The 15,806-nt window shown below is 40.7% G+C and overlaps 1 protein-coding gene across 5 annotated transcripts in view; it reads right to left on the bottom strand.

Annotated features, from left to right (window-relative positions):
• Nucleotides 1-2,622: 2,622 nt before the first annotated feature.
• Nucleotides 2,623-15,806, bottom strand: part of MYO10 (myosin X) — a 228,795-nt gene continuing 215,611 nt past the window's right edge. For all 5 annotated transcript variants that reach the window (XM_064443415.1, XM_064443416.1, XM_064443418.1 and 2 more), the window contains 9 exons: nt 14,861-15,018; nt 13,512-13,635; nt 11,475-11,772; nt 9,697-9,904; nt 8,980-9,116; nt 7,912-8,032; nt 4,933-5,385; nt 4,364-4,555; nt 2,623-4,080 (listed from right to left, as the gene is read on the bottom strand). In XM_064443415.1, the coding sequence (XP_064299485.1) occupies nt 3,970-4,080; nt 4,364-4,555; nt 4,933-5,385; nt 7,912-8,032; nt 8,980-9,116; nt 9,697-9,904; nt 11,475-11,772; nt 13,512-13,635; nt 14,861-15,018 (1,802 nt within the window). In that variant the 3' untranslated portion in view covers nt 2,623-3,969. The remainder of the gene's footprint in view (nt 4,081-4,363; nt 4,556-4,932; nt 5,386-7,911; nt 8,033-8,979; nt 9,117-9,696; nt 9,905-11,474; nt 11,773-13,511; nt 13,636-14,860; nt 15,019-15,806) is intronic.

Genomic DNA, 15,806 nt, shown 5'->3' on the forward strand with positions numbered 1-15,806 from the left:
AGATGAAAATTCCTACAAACTGATTGCAAATGCCCGTCCTCACAATCTCACCCACCTGGCAGCCATGCGTCCAAGTATGGTTGTGCCACAGCACAGCTGGTACCTGTATTCCTGTATCTGATGGAGTGAAATGCTGTGGGTTTCTGCGGCTGGGCACTATGCAGAATTAGTTATATTCAGGACAGTGTTGTCGTTGCCACATTTGGTTGGTACTCTTCTGTATTTACTTCATCTGGAGTGCATGCGCTGTGAGAAATAGTCTGTCAGCATTGAAGAAGCTGCCACTGTTCTGCCCAAGTTGCTCTAGAAGGGACTTATGCCAGCACGACTTGCAATGCAGTAGCATGTCTGTGTTAGGTGTTTGTACTGGTGCAAACCTGTGTGTACCTGTTATAGCCGTATGCCTCAGAAATGTGGGGCTTGAAACCTAGGTTTCTGATGCAACACTTTTTGGGTGAAGCAATTTCCTGTGCATAACTTGTGTAATTAAGTTTATTATGAATTCTGGCACCCTGACAAACGGATGTATGGGTATTACGCGGCACAGGGAAAGTGCTAGACTGAAGCCTGAGGACATAGGTGGAATTGAGGCAGGGCCAGCTTTAAGGCGTGCTAAGACAGTAGTATACAATTGCATTTCTGTTGCAGCTGCCACTCTATTCCTAGGCTGGACTGCATGGTTTCTGCCCAGCCTGTGCTCTCACAGCATGCCCAGCCGGGGGGGTCCTGGGGCTTTTCTCGCTATGGCTGCCTCTGACCAGGCGCAGTCAGGGGGTGCGGGAAGCCACCGTGTCCCCCCAGAGGGTTTTCATCAGGGTCGGTGTAACTGCCCAGGAGCGGCGGACCTCCCGAGGCGCCCGGGAATGGAGCAGCAGCGGCCCTGCAGTGGGGGCTGGTCCCGAGGGCAGGGACGGGAGTAGGGGCCATGAGTGCAAAGTGCCCCAGTGGTGGGAGCCTGGCAAGGGGACAGGAAAGACTGCTCTTCATTCTCTCAGAAAATACATGCTAGTTGCAAGTCCCGAAGACCACAACAGGTAGAGTAAAATTCCCCTTCTCTCCCGAGGGACTGGACAAGGCACAGAGCTTCTCCTAGAACCCTTCAACTTCTAATACTCAGTTCTTTGTGATTTCTGACGCAGTCAACACATGTCGCTGTTGCCATACAATGGCTTGTAAGTACAGAGCTACTCTTTCTTTCGGAAGTAGTGGTGAGCTTCTACAATGATTGTTCTTTTGAAAACATATACCTTTATTTCAAAACAAGAAAAAAAGTAAAAATACGTTCTGATTTGTGATGAAAGTGCCTTTCCTCTCTTGAGATACAGTAGCAGTTGAGTGTAACAGAAGAGATCATAGGCAGGAAAGAATTTCTGGCTCTAGCAAGAAATTTCATGTATTCTTGGAATAAACTTTTACTGAAGCCAAATAATTTGCAAGAATAAATCATCTCCTTGATCAATTTTGAAATATTTCACAATTCAAGGAACACTGTTCTCACTTCCAAACCCAGGTATATCTATTACGCAGTATTTATTTTGATAAACTGTGCATTCTTTCTTGAGTATCAACAATTATGAAAGCTTCTATTTACCTCAACAGTAGTAATCAAAGTAAGATTTGCGTGGCAGGTTGGTAGAATTAGCATGAATTAAGAGAAGCTCTTAGATGTGGTGACAGGCACTTCGGTGTATTGGCTAAGAGCAAACATCCCTACCACTGGTTGATGGCATCCAGAAGTCAGTCAGGAGAATTGGGACTGGAGAAGTGGTGTCAGTTTCTCAAGGCTGTGACCCTGAACAAGACTGTCATCTTGTATAGTCCTGTTTTTTTGACCAATTAATGATGATGATGATGATGATGATGTGGCAGCGGCTTCCCTGAGCGTTTTTACAAACATCACCTAAATGAAACTGAACCTTCTTGCTGCGCTGGCTGAAATGTATACACTGTGTCATTCCAAGGATGCCTTGCTAAGAGCAGCTAAGCTCTTTCTAAACAACTTGCATATGGAAATAATCGGAAATGTTGCAGTCTCAGACACTATGTGTGGGTGTAGCTACACATACTGGAGTTACAGTTATCTCATTTTTCTTGTCTTCCTTAGGTAAGTTCATGTTTGCTGGGAGGGTGGGAACATGAAATTAGTAGTGTTATTTAGCAAGTTTTTAGGGACTGAGGGGCAGTATCACAGATGGAGTATCTGCCAGTTAGAAGAAGGTGGAGGATTTCTTATAGCAAGCCTTGTAGTCTATAGAGTCTATGTACACTTACGAGGGCAGCGCATGCTGCACTACCATGCTGCGACTAGCGAGTAAAAACAAGCCAGAGTACATCAGGGCTACACAAATAGCAAAGGCTTTACTTGCTCATTCCTTGTGGTGTGGAATTGCTCAGCAGTCCTTCCCTCTATCCTGATGGTATAACCGACACATATCATATGATCAAGGAGGTAGTTGTGATCACAGACGGAAACTTGCCCCGTTACGAGACAAAACACGTGCACCTTTCCAAGCAAAAGCATATGTTTAGCCTACACTGTGGTCCTGGCTTGGCTCCTGAGAAGACAGACAAAATTACGGCTTTGCTGCAAGTCCACTCAGCATGAAGTGAAAACAGAGCACATCACATATGTTTTCTTTATTGCTGGCCTTTTTTGTTGTTGTTGTTGTTTTTAGTAAGTAGGCATGATTCCTTAAAGACTGAGGTTTTAATAACAGTAAGGTTTTTCAGGTTTCTTTTTTTTTTTTGCTGTGGACAAAAAGATACCTTTGATCAAAGTTTTGCCTTATATTACAGTATTTCTGTACAAAAATAAAAGTCCAAAATCAGCTTATTATTAGCTGATATTCCCCAATTTATTTACAGGGTACTGTCAAGAACCTTCATCAGGCAATCAGGTAAAACAGAGAACTCTATATTAAAGCAGTTGTATTGTATAACTTTGCGTTCTCTAGTCAACTCTGAAAGGCTCTGACCTTTGGCAGTCAGTCTGGGTTGGAAAGTCCAGCCAGAATTGTAAGAAAGTGATGTCTTTAAAAGAAAAATTTAATATTAAAAACTTAAGCTGGCATTATGGAATATTGAACTGATAACCGTATTTCCATATTAAGGTAGTCTATAAATATTCTCAGCTACATCTCTCTTTATAATACAGCAGATACAGAATGCAGACTTCTGCTACTTATATGGTAATACATATTTGCAATACTAAAATCAATGCATGAAAATTTTGGAATTTACTTGTTAATAAAACTGCTTATAAAGTAACCATACAATTGTAACAACTATAACTCTGAACTATTAAAATGTACAGAAAGACTGTTTACACCATTGCACATACTTAATCCCTTTGCTTCAAAAGACTTGTGAAATACAGAATAAAATCAGTCAAATTTTACTGACGGCTCAAATACACATGCACAATGTGCACATCCATGGAAACAAGGGGAAACAAAATGTTGGCATCTATCAGGAAGGCTGCCAGCAGCTCTCCAAAAAATATACCTTGCTCTTCTTCCCTCCCCCTTCCCACATGTATACAGGCCAGTAGATTAGTGCAGAATTGATGAACATAACTTCGTTTTCAGTGTTCTGGAAGGAGAAGAAAATCCTCTTGACTTTTACCAGCAATTTTAGGTCAATACAAGTTGGGTTTAATATTGTAAGGCACTTATTACTGCTTGTATTGCAGTGGATCAAGTCTTAAGGCATTTGTTACATCAACTGAAGATGATAATGCTTTGGAAAGTTTTGAACAAGCCAGCAGTTCTAGTATGTGACTATTTCAGCTGATTTTCCCCTCCCCACCCTGTGGTCTTTCTAAAAAACCAAAAAAATGCTTGAAGAAATTTTCCGTGGAAACTCTGGTTCTTTGTTAGTTTGTCAACAGACGTGATCAGTATCAGCCGGTCATTTTGAGGCCAAGCAGCGATATGTTCTATTTAGAGCACAGAAGGACTGCTTTTGTTTTCACCTGGAGCTGCTCTGACTTCCATGACTACTCACTGATCGAGAGGTGCTGTAGCGTTTTTTCACGATCATACTGATGTAAGCTTTCATCAGCTTTGCAATGTCAACCACCTGCCAAAAGAGTACAAAGAGCCAAGTTCTTACTAAGGTAACAGTATGTGAATGAATTTCTTTAGACGCTGACACTATAAAACTGTCGAGCTTTCAACAAAACCCTTTTGCAGTTAAAGAAAGAAAAATCCTCAGCACTTCTATCCATCTCACAATGTCTTCCCTTTAGCTTTACAGGGATCTTGAATAAATCTGTAACATTTGCAGCAATTACTTAAATTACTAAGTAGCCTGGCTATCAGAAAAGGGAGACCACAGTAACAAAATGCCTTCTCGCTCTTACCTCACTAGTTTCAAAAAGCAGTTCTCTCTCATCTACCACGATCTTGTAGGTGTTGGCAAGCGGTGCACCAAATGACAAGATATGTTCATACTGAAACACCTCCAGAGGCCTTCCTTCCCCACGCTTGTAGACAGAAACTGCATCAGCGCTGACTCCAAGCCACAATTCCTGTGGGAATCCCCCTTCTTTGCACTAGAGGAGAAAATTGCAGATTAACAGCAAAGGGAACAGCGGGAGCCACCCAACACTTACTGTTGCGGTTCTTGTCTGTAACCATTTTTTAGAAAGCACACGTTGCTTGTCCCTCTTTGAACGCAGACTTTTACACTCCCCCTAAACTTGTTTGCAACCTGTCAGGCTAGCATTCTGTCCCTTTCTATTTTACGGTTAACTAGTGAGTTTAAATGGCTACAGTGCTTGCTAACGGCAGTATGCTTTTAATAGCTAACACTTTATTACATCAACTGAGCATTATGATACTGTATTTATGGTTTCCCTATTCTGTAACGAAACCACCACCTCTTCAGTATAAAATGAAGTAGTTTGAGTGTTCAGGAGGTTGTACTCACCTCCACATCAAAGAGTGTTGAGCCATAGCCCGGCCATTCCTTAATCAAAGCCATGTACTTTGCCATAGCCTGCTCCTGGTTCATCCTCTGGAGTTTTTTCCATTTGTCAATAATACTAGTCCTGGAAGCCGAGATCTCCTCTTTGACCCACATGTCTAACATCTGATCCTCCTCAACCTTCTGTTTGCTGACGGAACCGCTGCGAAAACTCCTCCGCAATGTTCCTTCCAGAAAGCTGGCTCGTTTCTTCTCAGCCTTCTCTGCTGCAGTAAATGTTTTGGTAGACTGTGTAATCCGAGACTTCAGCTTTTGCAAAGGATAGACTTCCTCCATTTCTGGGACGGTGGTGTGTAGAGTGTAATCTCCCTGAAGGTACTGAAGACGCAAAGCTGCAAGGACCTGGAGGGTTTCTTCAGGAGCAGGATAATGTCCTCTAATCACTGCTTCATGAGCCTACCAAGGAGAAAAAGGTAGCTTTTTATGTACAAACCTCTTTGAAAGTCTTTGAAAGGACTAAGAGAGAAACAGGAAGTAGATTTACTGCCAGGCAGACCCAGGATCTGAAATAAATCGAATGTGGTAAATCTCTTGGCAAATTTGTTAAACTGGGTAAGACAGGATTTATCAGAAGAACTGCAAGGCAGTTGAGGAACTTGCTAAATGGGAATTACTGTTACTGGTACAGTTCTTAGTGAACTCACAGATAGAAGAGCAACTGAATTACTAAAAAGGAAAATAAAATGTAAAGGGGAGAAAATCAGGATCTAAACACCTGATTGGGAGAAAGCCATCTATGTTCACGGGCATTAGGAAGAGATGGATATCCAGTTTTGCTTACTGTTATCAGTAATCTAGCTGTGAAAACTGATGCTTCCAGCCAATCAAAGTGCTAGGACAGCTTTGTAATAAACCTCACTGAGGGAAAACAGTAAATCTTCAATGGATCTCAGATAAAGTTAGTAAAACGTTTATATGTTACAGCATCTGTAGCATCAGGGGTGGTATTCTGAAGCAAGACGACTTTAAAATCCTAGCTCTTTGCACACCCATTCAAACCTTTGGACATGTGCAGCAGCTAGGATTTTTATTTTTTTCATATGACACTAGTACAGGAAATAAACACGCCTCATGTCTGGAGATGCAGGAATTGCAAGCAGTTTAGTAAACACACAGAGATAATTCACAACTAAGTAAGAGCTGGTTCCTTTAGGCATACACTTAGGATGGAGACAAAAATGTGCCTTTAAATATGCAAGATGGTTTACCTGAGATTGTACACATGCAGAAGAAAGAGCTGTCTTGTGGAAATGGAAGGACAGTATTTTAATGAGAAAGAAGAATTAAAAGATTTTCTTCAGCACCTTATGAATTAAAGGATTCATACTTTAAAATAATGGAGGTTACAGAACTAGAACTGATGACAAAAGGGAACTTTCTTAATTGGCTAAAAAAAGCCGGTGACTGACATCAAAAGCAGACAATTGGAAAAAAAGAACAGAACTGACGGTAGAATGTAACAATTCACCTCTTCAGGGTCTTGCTGCAATATTAATTGTAGGGATGGAATGTGCCATGCTTTATAATGGAAATACTGTTGGTCTTGGCAAGACAAAATATTCAGCTAAACACCAGTCAGCACAGAATGCTGCATGGAAACAACCTGCTTCAGCAAATGTGCTTGTTTTAGTTGTTCATACCAAAAACTATCTAGATCTGCCCCTTAAACCAAAAATGTAATGTAAAATATCTGTGCAGAGCCGTTACGGACTTTCTTCTTACTGCTTAAACTTCATCCCAAAGCAGAGGCATTAACTGGCTGACTCCTCTATGTGTAAAACCAGGCAGACAGACAGAATGGCAATGTTTCTAAGCCCAGCTGAGGCAATCTATTGCCCGGATCCTTCGGCCAGCAATAAGCAGTTCTGGACTGAGCTACAGGCTCTGGAATGAGACTTCTGGTAGACTCATGATGTAATATGGTGCCTTCAAACCTAAACTGTGAACAAGGAAGAAATACTCTACCACAGTGAAGATGTTTCTGATCCTGTGGGAGGAGAAGCAGCTCCATACATGAGAAACTTGAAATATGTCAGTTCTTGATCACATCAGGCTTGCTTACCAACAGAATATCAGTTTCTTGGCATTGCAAATAGCCTTACACAGAAATCTTTATCTGTCTCCAGTGCCCACTTGAGCAGAGCTGTTCACTGGAAGAATTTTTAGCCATTTGAATTATAGTAGAAAAGGAGAAGGTCAATCAACAATAATAAACACCATCACTGAAAGTTTCTGAGCAAGTACAGGGCTTCATATAATAGAAGTCCAACTGCTGACACATTTAATTTTCATTATAAATCAATTTCACTTATTTTATGCTTTGCAATATGGCCTCATTTGAGATCAGCACATTTATTAAGTGGATTTCTGCTCATCAGAGATGTCTTACAATTACTGCTGAGACTGGACTGATTGGGTTTACTATGGTGCCTATGAAATACCAATCAGTTTTTAAAAAGAGAAAAAGCTATTGTTCTGTTCTGTACAGTTCTGTACAGTTGCCAACATGTCTCTAATGATTAATCTGCTTGTCAATGACACATTGTTCACTCTATTTCTTGCCCTTTCTTGAGAAAATGGTTTAGTAAGAGCAAAATTAAAAACAAGTATTACCTTTTTCTCTTTTTATACAGCTTAGACCCAGTTATTCAATTTTTTACCACTGTACATAAAGCAATTCAGAAGTAATGCAGAAGTAAGAAAAGTCATAACACTAGGTAAATAATATGTGCTTCACTTAAGTCAGGATAAGCCTATTTTGACCTATTTTGACCACTGAACTGCTTTCTTTGCACTTGATGCTTGAGTAGTAGTGCATGTAGTTAAACAGAAGCATAATCAAAACTCTCTCTGTGCTGCCTAGATTTCTTGCTTTTTTCCCTCCTCTTAAACGTGCCTCAAAACAGAACCTTTGTCTTTTACCTGCTCAAACATGAAGGCAAATTCCACACTATCTTTTGGGACGTTTTCTGTGTCCAAGAAGCAGTAGAGCTTGAAGTAGAACTTCCAGTGCATCTCTCCAGCTTCAGCAGTGGCAGCGAGCCTGCACGGGTGTGTGGAGAGCAGGGGAGAAAGAGAGAACAGATCCGTGAAATCAAACTCCTTTCTAAATTGACACCTCAAGATTCTAAGCAAGGCATCAGATGAATTTTGCTTTGTTACACCTGCTGCTGATCTGGTAATGTTGACAGGAGCTAATTGTTTTCACCAGTACACCTGACTGATGTCATTTGGAGATACAGATAGATGGGTAGGTATAGATGTGTGTGCGTGTATATTTAGAGCCTACAGCAAAATCAAGGACTTGGAAGTGTTGACTCAAGTTCCCAGTCACCTGTTTCTAAGCCAAATTTTCTTAATAAACTTTTATTTGTGGCTCAGTCAAGTGTTGATAAAAGCAACATTAAATCCTGTTATAAAATGTAATGGCACAATACTTCAGACATTCCTTTTTTCCCCCCCGTTATTATGTGGAGGAATGAGGCTGACTGCCATGTATATATCACATGGATGACAAACAGGTATTTAGGCTTGTATTACATTTTCTTACTACAGTGCTATGGGTGGTTTCAATTTTACTGGTAAGAAAAATGTTGTGAGTTGCACTGTGGTGACTTCCACGTGAAGTTAGGCAGTGGCTAGTCAGAATGGCAATGACTCATTGTCGGTTCCCCCGGTACTGGGGCAGCCACAATGCTAGTAATGGTGGAGAAATTTGTAGTAGTGGAAAAGAAAATGTGAAAATAGTGGTGAGAGGTTTTACGCTACTGGTGTCAAGACAGAGGAAAAGTGAACACAAGTGAATAGGTGGCTCATTAATTCCTTTAACAAAAACAATAAAGGTGCTTTTGTTCCAGAACTGGCCGTGTGTAATTCAGCTGCGTCATCACAAACAAGCAAGCGGAAGAGAAAATTCAGCATTATTGACATTGGAAATTTATTTAATTGCTACTTATTAGAGTGGTGAGAGGGAAGGAGAGGCGCACTCACTTTTCAAACTTTGCCAAGACATCAGCCACAATGGTTCTGCTTTCAATTGCTTTATCAGTAGTTCCATTGTATTCAAACAAAGCAAACATATTTCTGCTATCCTCCATGGCCAAGCCACGAATTAACTTTTCAACCACCTAATGAAAAACAGCATATGAAAAAACCGTAGCATGGATAAGCAGCACCACAGAGTAGAACAAATAATTAGAAGAAAATTCAGAGCTAGGTTTTACATTAGACTAAAAATGTTGCTAACATGTTCTCATCCGCAGTATTCACTGTTGTCAAATTCCACTTTAATTCTTTTAGAATGCGAGTGTGCTATCACCTGGCCAGATATGATCCCTCTATTTCACCAACTCAGGAAGAGTCTTCCAGCTTTAGGAAGCTACTTGGTTCTCAAAACACCCATATCTACTGGAAGTCATTCCAATAATGCCTCTACTGAATTGCTTAGTCTTTCCTGTAATTTCTCCTGTAAGAGGGAGCTATAGTTGGGTAATCCTCTAAGGAATAAAGACAGTTTTTATAGCAGGGATTTCTTCAGAACACACTGAGGGGTTGGAGGGCAGCTCTGTAAGCTTTACCTCCCCTGAAAGGAGAGACCAGTAGAGAAATCCCCAGCGCTTCCAAAGTTTCACACTACTACTGGCTGGAACTGGTGGGTAAAGGGACACGCTGATTTTGTACCAAAGCCGTTCTGTCACCTCGTCTCACCTCTCCAGCTGTAGTGTGTGAGTTGATTGTAATCTTACAGGAGCCCCCACCATGGCAATACACTGTGGACGTCATCTCCTGCCTGCTGATCAGAGCTTCTATTTCATCCCGCGACGGCACAAACTCTCTGCATTTGGTTTTCTTCAGAGATTCATAAGTAAAAAGTGCATATTTCTCCATTTCAGTTCCTGGAAACTGGTCGCGAACCCTGTGAGATAAATATTATTACTTAGGGCTGCCAGCCTGTGAAATACAAAGTTTACTTATTTAAGGATGGATTTTTTTCCTGAAAGTACTTACGTATCCAGTAAGTTATTTAATTGTCATGCTCAAAGGTTTATCTTCACTGTCAAAGAAAGTGTACTAACTTGTGACTTACTGTGGGACAACTTATATGTGTTAATTCTGTTCCACAAACCTAACGCAGAGCAAAACCTGAACTACCTTTATAGCATTACCTACCAGAACCTGGCAGTGACTCATATTTGACAGCAAGATAACTATAAAAATCTTCTTGTAATCAACTCCCCTTTTTGTCAACAACAGTTGTTGAATGAAGACAAAACTCAGGTACTTCAGAAAAAAAAAGCAATAAAACACATTTTGTCTCCTCAGTTTTGTGGTAGTGTCACTTAGGATACTCAATTTCTATTCTTAATTTTCTTAAAGATTCTCCCTAGACCTTACTGTTCAGCAGTTCGTATTGTGAGTATTCACTAACACCTTTAATGACCTCAGCTCTTAATAACTGAGAACAGTTGAATTCAGGTAGCTTTCAGCACAGAGTGTTTCTGTAATATTTCCAGTGATACAATACTGCAGCTACTAAGGTTTAATTTATGTGAAGAAGTACAGAATTGTGGTCTACAAGGCATAAAAAGATTACTGCAGGATTACAGCAATGCTGTAAGATGACTACGCACCGGTAATATTGAAACCAACCTACAAATGTTGTATCAGCTTCCACTTTTTGAACTGGGAGACCAGTTCATGAACTGAGTTAAACTGAGAAAGTGAATCAATGTTGGAATTTTTCATTTTAACAGTTATATGACGTGATTGATGTGTTTCACTAATCAACAGAAGCATTTTATAAATATTTATGAAATAATTACATTTACTAAAGTGATTTACAAAGTCCATGGTCTAGCATAAACACAGACTTGACTTTTAAATAATTGAGAACAGTGTGTTGTTGGTGGACTAACCTTCCTAATGACACACACTTTGCATTCTTTTGCTGCATCACAGCAAAAGGAACTCTACATTCTGGTTAGTGCTGAAGTGTCAAAAAGGATTTATTTATTCTTTTAATGGTCACTGATGTCTTATAATCAGATTTGCAAACGGACATTTCTACCTCAAATACATCTTTAAGCATTCTAGTGTTCTTTATGTGCAAGATGCATACCTCAGAAAACTAAGGTGAAGAATTTTTAACAGGTTGGACAGTTGTGAATGGGGGTACTGGCTGCAAGTCATTTAAGCAACTTTCTACAGTTACAGAAAGCCCCTGCGTTGGTCAGTGTTAACAAATTATGCATTCAGTTTAGTGGGATTTTGCTTGGTTCTTCACATATGAATAATTCCACCTAGATCGACCCCATACACTTACTTTCTTATAACATTTTTTTTAGATTCATAGTTTGGCATAACCAGTTCACTAAGTGAACGCATCTTCAAGTCTCACTTCAAGATGCTTAAACACTGTTACAAGTTGTGGGGAAGAGTGAGCGAAGAAACTGTTTTTCTTGCTCTAGTAGTTCAAAGCTTCTCACCTTTTGAGATGGAACTTAAGATATTTGAGGATGCTGCGACTTGGCAGGAATGTGCAACTCATGCAGGTGAGTATTTGCCAACTATACAGGTTCCCCACACTCCCAGGGTTAGGCACTTTATTGGTCTGTTTGATGAGCTGACAGTAGAGCTCATCTCGAAGAGGTCGTAAGTCATGTCCTGTTTGGAGGATGCCTTGGATTATAGGGATGGGATCAGACATAGACTCCAGCTGCTGTAAAGAATTAAATATCTTGATGGCTTCATCCTGCAGAGTTGTGTAGCCTTTGTCTTGCAGCACTACAAAAGAAAAATAGGAAGAGTAAGCACTCAGGCTTAACATAGGAATTGCTCGATGCTATTCTGTGACCCTTATTACGTGGGATAGTAGACTGGATTTCTTCCATTTCAAATGTGTGATGCAAACTCATTTTATGAGCTATTTTGCTATTGAGATTTGATCTGAATTTAATGAAATCCCATTTTGACATTCTCTGACAACATAACTTGTGTATCTTGCTTGATCCGAGTTTTTGTGATAGAGAATCTTCCTTCCAGAGCAGTCCACGCTGCTGAAGTGTCTATCACTTTTTGCTGTCACATGAAAGTGAAAATCTAATCAGATCGTAAGTGAGGTAAAGCATGACTGCATTATGGAAAGTGACACAGTTACATGGCATCACTTCTCTCTACAGCAGTAGTGTTTCAGTTAAACCCAAACAATACTACTAAACTACCTCATTTCCATGAGACTGCAATTTGGTTTCTGAGTGCTGGAAAAGGTGGTGATTGGTTTTGAACTACAGGTTATTCAGCGTGGCCTAACAACTTTCCCAATCTACTTAAAAGCACCATGCAGTTCTGGGGTTCAAGAGATGGCAGAGATTGCTCTGATGTCTGGATCAGTTAGGCCTGCTGACCATCAAAGTGCAAACAGTACTGACGTTATGTTATGAAGTTTCTAACCTGACACTACGCTCTTAAGAGAAAATAACTAGAACTCAGCTGCAAGTCACGGCAGTAACTGAGAATCAGTCCGTCTGTGGAGCTACTTTTGGTATGGGAAGACTTTGGCCAGACTTCTGCCTCAGAGGGAGCTAGCTGTTCCCGTCTGTGGGGAATAGAGAGCAAAGAGAGCAACCATGCTGCACTCTTGCATGGGACAGCCAGCTCAAGCGCCAAGATCAGAACTGTGCCTTGCCACCGTACAGGAGGAGGAAGAGGGGGAAGAGAAGAGAAAGGTTTCTCCTAGGATTTTCCTTGTCATTTGAGCAGAATGATATCACTTGAGTTATCAGGAAGTCTTACCTGAAATACCTTAGCTTTTCATCAGCTGTGACCTCCCACCCTCCTCCCAAGGATGCAACTTCTGATCTGAGTCATATCTTTTTTAATACGCAGTCGCAAAATAAGATAAGCAACCCATTTAAGGACACCTATCAATAGCTCTGAACCATTCATTCAAAACAAACTTCTAAGTTAGGGATTGAGCCAAAGATATTAAAAGACATGATTACACCTGTTTCAGGAGTAAATGACCCATTACTTTTTAGAGTGATGTCCACTGAAATCTTGTTTCACATAAATAATGCTTCCCATCACAGCTGATGAAACTGACACCTGTTAACTGGAAGTTGCGGCTGTCGCAGCTCCCCTCATGAGGTAGGAACAACAATAGTTTAAGAAGGAGAATATGATTCAAGGAGACTAAATGAATTTGGTTTAGTTGCTTATTTCAGTGCAAGGTTTTTCAAACTCGGTGGTCTTAACTGAGTTGGTGAGGGCAACGAGCTTGTATTACAGCAGCAACAGCAACCTTCCCTTCTGTAACACCCGTGCAGGAGCACCACAAACCCATGGCTCTGCGCTAGGCAAACTGCTATTCTCTGCCTCCTGACAGAGACCAGGGAAATGTGTCTATTTGTATTATAAAAATATGTTGCCTACCATTACTTCACTATAGCCCATTGACTAAAAACTCCCATCCTCTGGTTTAGTCTTGCATCAGGAAGAGTGTTTCTATGACTGAAAAAACTTACAGTTGAGATTGATGTCCCCATATGGCAGTGGCAGTAATGGCGAGTGCAACGGATGATGAGTGTAACGGAGAATAGGGTTTCTCTTATAGATCTGTTCAACCACATCAGCATTCAGGCAGTTTTCCTATTCGGGCAAGAAAAAGCAGGGTTTGGGGTCCAGCATTAACAATAATGCAATGCTTTGTGCCTTTAGGTTGGCTGTGAAAAAATTAGTCGTCAGTATTACCAACACTGTTTGGTGCTAAATCCAGCCGTGGGTACTGTGGCTCCCATGGCACTCTGTGGGCTATGAATGCTCAGTATCTGCTAACCTCAGGCCTTGCATAAGCTTACTTTATCTGCACAGTAAAAAACAAACCACACCAGAGCCGCAGAAGATAAAAATGAAGTTTCATGACATTTTTTGAAGTGTGTTTTCATTTTAAAATTGTTTTTACACCAGTATTTCATAACAGGAATTAAGAGATCTGTATTCAAGAGTTATTTAAAAATGTTTCTCCAGCATAACTAAATGGCCTCTTCAATCAGAATCTACAGGAGCCACCATAACAAAATAGTTACAGAAAACAGAAAAACATCTGCTGTGTACCTGATGTACCTACTCTGACATCTAAACACTGTTCTTTCTTAGACCAAGTCTGACAAATGTGTGACTACTTTGACAGATGTGTGACCACTGTCTTCTATCAATCCTGAACTTCCACATATTTCTACCTCTCTGAAGAACAGCCTTCATAGTCCTGGAATTTAGGACCTGATATTTCTATTTTTTGGTCTCTTCTGAGAATCATCATCCTCTCTCCTGAAAGCAGATTAGAAAAATCTCTAGAAATGCATTCTCAGTCTATGCATGCAATGTCTCCAACAGAACCATAAAGCAGTAAGGATTAACTGAATATGTTTCTCATCATGCAGAGACACAAGATATTTAGCCTGTGCTATCATAGAACAAGAAATGAAACATAATGAAAAAAATCACAACAGCTGTCTAGTCCACATCCTGGTGTGCTGCTCACCGTGGACATAGCCAAACAGCTCTGCTAACTCATGCACGTGCACACTGCACTCTACTGCCTCGTACAGCAACATCCGTCAAGCTACACAAACCAGTAAAACTTGTTACTGTTTTAATGGAAAAAAGTTATCCCTCCTGCCCTCCAAGTTGCACTTAATTCTTTGCTCTTTTATTGTTTAGACAGAAATGCCTTCATCAGGCCAGTGAATACATTGAGGTTCCATAATTTGCCCCATATGGCAAAGCCAACATAAAAAAAAAGAGACTGATTTCAAATATTTAAGCAACCATTCTTCCATTCTTTCCCACCCCACGCCCTCCAGTTAGTGCCTACCTTAATATCCTGAATAAGTTGCTGAGTTGGAGTATCAATGGGCGCTTTTGTGTCAATCACATTCTGGATGGCACTTGACCAGCGGGTCGCCTCATTAAGCAATTTTGTATAGAGACGGTAGCAATGTTTGCGCCCGTATACAGTTACGTTCCAATAACCTAGCACAGCAATAAAAATTGTTAGTCAAGGAAGCTGTATCTATCAAAATATCCCAACTTCTATCTGAAAACAGCTGTAGTCCCATCAGATCCCGAGTGCTGCATTCTGGATCATGCTTGCAGCTGAGAAGTTGTACAAGTACTTAACTATCATTATACAGATACTATGGTATTAAAGGAGATTCTCTCCTTTTAAAAAGCCTAGGAGTAATGTCAGAGTACAACGACCATCATGCGGCCTCCCATTTTATCCAGTAATCTTAGTAAAAGTGACCATAAGACAACACTTTGGAACATGGTTAGCTAGCTGTGGCTTCTGGGCCCTACTTCTCCAGTCCTGTCTGTAACAGGAAGATCTGAGACGGTCTTGCCTTGTACGTGAGCGTCCTTCATCGTCTGTGGCACATGTATAAGCAGGTATAAAGCATGAACGACCTCTTCTGTAAAGAAGTCATTAATTTCACACCAATGAAGTGGCAACTATGACAGGGAAAGCATTTCAGTTCAAATTCTCTCTCTGCATCATTGTATAAGCTTTTTTATGAAGCAGATTCAATTAAAGAAAATCTATTTCATCTTTCACTAGCGAAAGCCTCTTTGAAGTGTCAGTGACCCCCCTGAGATTACATGGGGCTGTCAACAGTCACCTCTCATTTGCAAACAGCCACTTCCGAGTTGAAAACCAGTTTTGAAAATGCACAGGGCGGCTGACTCAGATATATTATGTAGGTTAGCACAAACTGGACTCTTACTCTAGAACTCCCTATACTTGCTCCACCAATGCTAGT

Source organism: Phalacrocorax carbo, chromosome 2 (genome assembly GCF_963921805.1).
Source record: "Phalacrocorax carbo chromosome 2, bPhaCar2.1, whole genome shotgun sequence".
In the NCBI taxonomy this organism is placed as follows: domain Eukaryota; kingdom Metazoa; phylum Chordata; class Aves; order Suliformes; family Phalacrocoracidae; genus Phalacrocorax; species Phalacrocorax carbo.